The 7,251-nt window shown below is 42.7% G+C and overlaps 1 protein-coding gene across 1 annotated transcript; it reads left to right on the top strand.

Moving 5' to 3' along the window:
* The first annotated feature begins 5,989 nt into the window (after positions 1 to 5,989).
* LOC125532600 (proline-rich receptor-like protein kinase PERK9) lies at positions 5,990 to 6,839 on the top strand. Its single transcript, XM_048696603.1, has 2 exons — positions 5,990 to 6,668; positions 6,781 to 6,839. The coding sequence occupies exons 1-2, from the start codon at positions 5,990 to 5,992 to the stop codon at positions 6,837 to 6,839; spliced, it is 738 nt and encodes a 245-aa protein (XP_048552560.1).
* Positions 6,840 to 7,251: the final 412 nt, after the last annotated feature.

Raw genomic sequence — 7,251 nt, 5'->3', positions numbered from 1 at the left:
CTTTACTTCTACTCTTGTTGAACTTGTTGAAGTTCTTCACCACTAAGCTCAATTCTTCATTGAAGTTTTGTTTCTCACTTGATGATGTAGGGGCTTCACATGAGGCTTTGTAGGCACCACTTGATTTGTTGTGAAGTTCCTCTTTATCCTTAAGTGACATCTCATGAGCAACAATTCTTCCAATTACCTCCGTTGGCTTGAGATCTTTGTAATTGGGCATCATTTGGATCAATGTGCACACGGTATCATATTTTCCATTCAAGGCTCTTAGAATCTTCTTGATGATGAATCTATCGGTCATCTCTTCACTTCCTAAGCCGGCAATCTCATTTGTGATGAGAGCAAGCCTAGAGTACATTTCAGCGACACCTTCACCATCCTTCATTTTTAACTTGTCAAGTTGACTTTGAAGCACATCCAATTTGGATTCCTTGACGGAGTCCGTACCTTCGTGCATATCAATCAAAGTGTCCCAAATTTCCTTGGCATTCTCAAGACGGCTGATTTTGTTGAATTCTTCGGGGCACAATCCATTGAAGAGAAGTATGTCTAGAGGGGGGGTGATTAGACTACTTGACCAAAGCTCTGATACCACTTGTAGGATCGGAAGTATGTCTAGAGGGGGGGTGATTATACTACTTGACCAAATAAAAACTTAACCTTTTCCCAATTTTAGTTCTTGGCAGATTTTAGCTATTTTAGGACAAGTCAAGCAATCATCACACAATTCAAGCAAGCATGCAAAGAGTATATTGGAAGCGGAAAGTAAAGCATGCAACTTGCAAGAATGTAAAGGGAAGGGTTTGGAGAATTCAAACGCAATTGGAGACACGGATGTTTTTCCCGTGGTTCGGATAGGTGGTGCTATCCTACATCCACGTTGATGGAGACTTCAACCCACGAAGGGTAACGGTTGCGCGAGTCCACGGAGGGCTCCACCCACGAAGGGTCCACGAAGTAGCAACCTTGTCTATCCCACCATGGCCATCGCCCACGAAGGACTTGCCTCACTAGCGGTAGATCTTCACGAAGTAGGCGATCTCCTTGCCCTTACAAACTCCTTGGTTCAACTCCACAATCTTGTCGGAGGCTCCGAAGTGACACCTAGCCAATCTAGGAGACACCACTCTCCAAGAAGTAACAAATGGTGTGTTGATGATGAACTCCTTGCTCTTGTGCTTCAAATGATAGTCTCCCCAACACTCAACTCTCTCTCATAGGATTTGGATCTGGTGGAAAGAAGGTTTGAGTGGAAAGCAACTTGGGGAAGGCTAGAGATCAAGATTCATATGGTAGGAATGGAATATCTTGGTCTCAACACATGAGTAGGTGGTTCTCTCCTAGAACATATGAGTTGGAAGTGTAGATGTGTTCTCATGGCTCTCTCTCGAATGAAGAGGAGGTGGAGGGGTATTTATAGCCTCCACACAAAATCCAACCGTTACACACAATTTACCAATCTCGGTGGGACCGAATCAACAAACTCGCACTACAAGAAATATGTCAACTTATGACCTTCTGTTAGTGACCCTCGAAGAATTGGTCATAAATTTATGACCATTTTAGACCAATTGGTCAAAAGCTGTTCAGGGGGCTTCAAACCCTAAACCATTGCGACCATTTTGGTCAGAAAGGTCGTAATTTCCTTACACGAAATGGTCAAAAAGCAAACAGTGCTAGTCCGCTGCCTTATTTCTAGTTGTTAATGACCAATATAGATGGTCATAGCCTTGTAGATTGTGGTGGGTTGTGATGACTAGGAGCCATCTCATCAGTTTTGCCTATGTGTCATGTCCATGTGGCAGTTTTTGCCCTAGGTTGTGAAGCAACCTATATTTCTATCATTCCCAAAATTCCCAAAAAAAATCTCATAAATTCTTTGGGTCATATCTTCATCAAATATGTAAAAATCCTTCCTTGCCTAGTTCAAAACTAATTCAACAATATTCATTTTCCTATTATGTTCACAACAACACTTTATGAAGGAAGTGCTATTTATATATTCTTGATTGCCCTACGAATTTTTGGGCACTCTTTCCTATCCAAATCATTACCGCATGACAAAATTCAGCTCCATTTGCCTAGCAAATCTTCATCGGCAAATTTCCAAAGTTTTTTTCCACCTAGAAGCATTGTGAAGGAAGTACCTTTTTTATATCTCTAAATGACATGAAATTTATACAGTTTCTTCATATGCCCAAATTATGACCCTCCTCCAAATTGCAGCTCAGTCAAATCATCTATGTGAGCCCAGGTTCAATTTATATTTTATGGCCAAATTGGCACGTTGCAAAGCAAGTGTTATATAGACCCCTCCTATTACCCTCAAACTTTTCGGGCACTCTTCCATACCCAAATCATTGCCACATGATAATATTCAGCTCAATTTTCCTAGTAAATCTTTCTCGGGAAATTTCCAAAGTTTCTACCTCGAGAGAAGCTTTGTGAAGTAAGTACTAGCTAGGCTTACCCAAATGATCTGAAAATTGACCAGCGCATGACCATACCTAAGTAACTTACCTACACAAATTTTGAGCTCATTTCAATCATCCAATCCCTCTCACTAGTTTTCCCAAGTTTCTGTCCATAGAAGAGCATTGTGAAGGAAGTACTACTTTGGCATGTCCAAATGGTATCAATTTTCTACAATGCTTTCCTATGCCCAAATAACCATCCTCCACAATATTTCAGCTCAATCCATTCATTATTTTGAGCCCAGCTTCAACATTCATATTTTTGTCTAGCGTGGTACTTTGCAAAGCAAGTACCACCTAGGATCCTCCTTTTGAGCTAAAAATTTGTGAATACATTCTCCTTAGTAGATGATCATCCTCAGCCAAAACTCACGCCCATTGGCCATGTGCATTTCCCGTACCGCTAATCAAACACCTGGCTGCTAATTCATGTTTGAGCATCGATCGGTCTTCTCGTGAAAATCTTATGTTGTAATTTTCTTCCTAGCACCAACCTGGGGAGTGCCCAACCCACTAGACATGCCTAAGCCGCCCAGAACACATGGCAACATTACGGTCACGCGGTGACCACGCGACGGGCATGCGAGTTTACGCGCTCTAGAGTTGGGGCCCTCGGCCACCGCCCAAACCTCGACGTATCGCCACCAAACCATGTATTTATGATTAAATAGGTCCTTATGTAACTAGAAATGATTTTTGGAAAAAATAAATAGCAAACTATGAGGCAGCTGCAGTTCAAATTTGACCCGCTTCCAACTGAATCGGCGGAAATTTGTCTTTTTCACGAGAGGTGGATCAAATTTTTTTACACCCAACCATTTTGTCAATTGTGCATTAAATATGGCCTAGCATTTTATAAAAATGATTCGGTCCAATTTTGCAACAATTATTTGGTAGTTCCTTCACAAAAAAACCTCCTTTCGGGCACTCGAAAAATGGAAAATGGTTTTTTCGTCCAACGAAAATGAAAACTTCCTTAGGCAACATTGTTTGCCATTCCAATATGCACCCTTGTGCACAATATGAGATCATTTGAACAAACTATGCCATGAATGTGGCCATAAGATTGATCATTTGGCTTGAAAGCCATTGATCTCCACACATGATAGCTCGTTTCTGAGAACACTTTTTTAAAATAATTGCCGTATTACAAGTTTGTTATTTTTCCTAGGAACTTGGCCACATATGATTACACAATGCGATGGTTTCCCAATTTTTTGATTTTTTTTGAATTTTTTATGCCCGTTTCAAAATGCGGTCAAAACGCGGGCTTGACCGTTCCTAGCTAGTGGTTGAATCTTGGAATTTTTTTGGTGTTTCTCTGATTAAAAAGATACTTATGTACCTAGAAATGACTTTTGGAAAAATAAATAGCAAACTATGAGGCAGCTGCAGTTCAAATTTGACCCGCTTCCAACTGAATCGGCAAAAATTTGTCTTTTTCACGAGAGGTGGATCAAAAGTTTTTACACCCAACCATTTGGTCAATTGTGAATCAAATATGACCTAGTATTTTAGAAAAATGATTTGGTGCAATTTTGCAACAAATATATGGTAGGTCCTTCACAAAAAACCTCCTTTTGGGCACTCGAAAAATGGAAAATGGTTTTTTCGTCCAAAGAATATGAAAACTTCCTTAGGCAACATTGTTTGCCATTCCAATATGCACCCTTTTGCACAATTTGAGATCATTTGAACAAACTATGCCATGAATGCGGGCATAAGATTGATCATTTGGCTTGAAAGACATTAACCTTCACACATGATAGCTCGTTTCTGAGAACAGTATTTTAAAATAATTATCGTATTACAAGTTTATTATTTTTCCCGAAAACTTAATCACATATAATGAGACAATGCGAAGGTTTTCCAATTTTTTGATTTTTTTTGAATTTTTTATGCCTGTTTCAAAATGTGGTCAAAACGGCGGGCTTGACCTTCCTAGGTAGCGGTTGAATCTTGGAATTTTTTTGGTGTTTATCTGATTAAATAGATACTTATGTACCTATAAATGATTTTTGGAAAAAATAAAGAGCAAACTACGAGGTAGCTACAGTTCAAATTTGACCCGCTTCTAGCTGAATCAGCGGGAATTTGTCTTTTTCACGAGAGGTGGATAAAAACTTTTTACAACCAACCATTTTGTTAATTGTGCATTAAATATGGCCTAGTATTTTAGAAAAATGATTTGGTCCAATTTTGCAACAAATATTTGGGAGGTCCTTCACAAAAAAAACCTCCTTTTGGGCACTCGGAAAATGGAAAATGGTTTTTTCGTTCGAAGAAAATGAAAACTTCCTTAGGCAACATTGTTTGCCATTCCAATATGCACCCTTGTGCACAATATGAGATCATTTGAACAAACTATGCCATGAATGTGGCCATAAGATTGATCATTTGGCTTGAAAGCCATTGATCTCCACACGTGATAGCTCGTTTCTGAGAACACCTTTTTAAAAGAATTGCCGTATTACAAGTTTATTATTTTTCCTGGGAACTTGGCCACATATAATGACACAATGCGAAGGTTTCCCAATTTTTTGATTTTTTTTGAATTTTTTATGCCCATTTCAAAATGCGGTCAAAACGGCGGGAATGACCGTTCCTAGCTAGTGGTTGAATCTTCGATCTTTTTTTGATGTTTCTCTGATTAAATAGATACTTATGTACCTAGAAATGATTTTTGGAAAAAATAAAGAGCAAACTACAAGGCAGCTACAGTTCAAATTTGACCCGCTTCCAACTAAATGGGCGGAAATTTGTCTTTTTCATGAGAGGTGGATCAAAACTTTTTACACCCAACCATTTGGTCAATTGTGCATTAAATGTGGCCTAGTATTTTAGAAAAATGATTTGGTCCAATTTTGCAACAAATATATTATAGGTCCTTCACAAAAAAACTAATTTTGGGCACTCGAAAAATGGAAAATTGATTTTTCGTGCAAAGGAAATAAAAACTCCCTTTGTCAATATTGTTTGCAAATCCATGATGTAAACTTGTGCAAAATATGATATCATTTGAACAAATATTTGATATGACTTTCACAAAAATACTCATTTTGAGCACTGAAAAATGGAATGAATTTTTTTATCTTGAATCGATCACGACCAATTTATATGGTCATAAGGTCATCAAATGGTTTGCTGCGTTCTGATTGGACCATGAGCATATCACGTGGATCACGCATAAACCACCGTCGGATGCTTCTGGATCCAACGGCCCAAACCCACCCGAGCCGAAACCCTAGGTCTGTCCTCATGGACATTTTCCACCCACCCCCCGCCTCCATTCTTTCTTTCTTTCTCTCCCTCCCCCCTCAGATCCTCTCCCCTCTCCCCCGTGCAGCGAACCCTAGCCCCTCTCTTCCCCGCACAGCCGCCACCCTCCTCCTTTCCCCCGTCCTTCAGATCCGCCGCCACCGCCATCGTCCTTCCCTCTCCGCCTCGCCTCTGTCTCCCACCGTCTCCCCTCTCCCTCCCTCAGACCCGCCGCCGTCCGCCTCCGCGCGGCCTCCATGCGCACCCCGTCCTCGCCAGCCTCCGCGCGCACCCTGTCCTCGCCCGCCTCCGCGCGGCCTCCACCTCCACCTCCAGCCCCACCGCACACCACTCCTCTCTCTCCCCGCGCGACGAACCCTAACGCTCAGATCCCGATCCCTCCCATCGCCGCCACCCACCTCCCCCGTCTCCCTCACCTCGCCACCGGCCACGACCTTGGCTCTCCCCTCCCCTCCCTCATCAGAAGAGATCTGATCTCCCATCGACGTCCTCCTCCTTCCTGCTCCGGGAAACCAGTTCCCCTTCCAACCTCCAACCAACATCCCACCACCGCGCTGCCACGCCCCTCCCTCCAACCCCTTCTCCAGTGGAACCTCATCTCCCCGAGCGCCGCCGCCGCTGTTGAGCACCCGCCGCCGCAGGGGTCCGCGCTGCGTCCTGAGCCAATCACGCTCTACAGCGGAGAGGCGATGGATTCGGCAGGCGCCTCGAAGCCCGAGGAGGAGGTGGCCGCTTACCAGAGCAGCGAGGCCAAGCAGGCGAGGCTGCAGTCCATGCTCGCGGCGCTCCTCGACGACCCCATTCTGGCCGACGTCCCGAGGAAGCCCTCGCTGGCGGACATGGACACGCTCATCAACCTCGGGCTCGACAGCGCCATGAGGGTGACCGTCATCAAGCTGGACAACACCTCGTTCGGTATAATATGGCCCTCTTCGAACCCCGCCCACATTTTTGTCCAAATCCCTTACCATGCGTTTATCCCACATCTCAATTCGTGTTCCTCTTGTCGTTGTGGTGAGTGATACAGATGTCGCGGTGTTGAACACTGCTACACTCAAGGATTTGAAGATGGCTATCAGGAAGTGATAGTCAGATTTATTTGTCTGAAACTGTGGAAGGATGAATTTTGACATCCATGTCATCCAATTCATTCATGCTGACATGTGTTGATCTAATTAGTTGACATCCTTCGAAATGCTGCCGATTTGTCTTTGCTATTTAATATATCCTATGATGGGCACTAAGGCACTGTTGATCCACCAAAATTTTCTTACTTTAGATGGGTGTGATTATCTAAATAAGCTGAGGGTCACAAGATGTATGGTATTAACCTGAATTCTTAGTAGGCTCAAGATGTTGAGAATCCTAGCTGAAGTCGTGTTTTAGTTTGACTTTGCACTGTGTATTGAATAGTTGAATCTGTGTACATAAGGTTATTCAAGCCTGCTTGAATTAGATTCCAAGCTGGAGCTTATTCTAATTTTTAGTTTGATTTTGC

This window comes from Triticum urartu, chromosome 1 (genome assembly GCF_003073215.2).
Source record: "Triticum urartu cultivar G1812 chromosome 1, Tu2.1, whole genome shotgun sequence".
Classification (NCBI taxonomy): Eukaryota; Viridiplantae; Streptophyta; class Magnoliopsida; order Poales; family Poaceae; genus Triticum; species Triticum urartu.
This window is presented reverse-complemented; position numbering and strand designations above follow the sequence as displayed.

Coding starts and splice junctions, on each gene's coding strand:
- LOC125532600 (XM_048696603.1), top strand. CDS start 5,990: ATGCGCACCCCGTCCTCGCCAGCCTCCGCGCGCACCCTGTCCTCGCCC. Junction 6,669..6,780: donor GCTGGACAACACCTCGTTCG/GTATAATATGGC, acceptor TGAGTGATACAG/ATGTCGCGGTGTTGAACACT.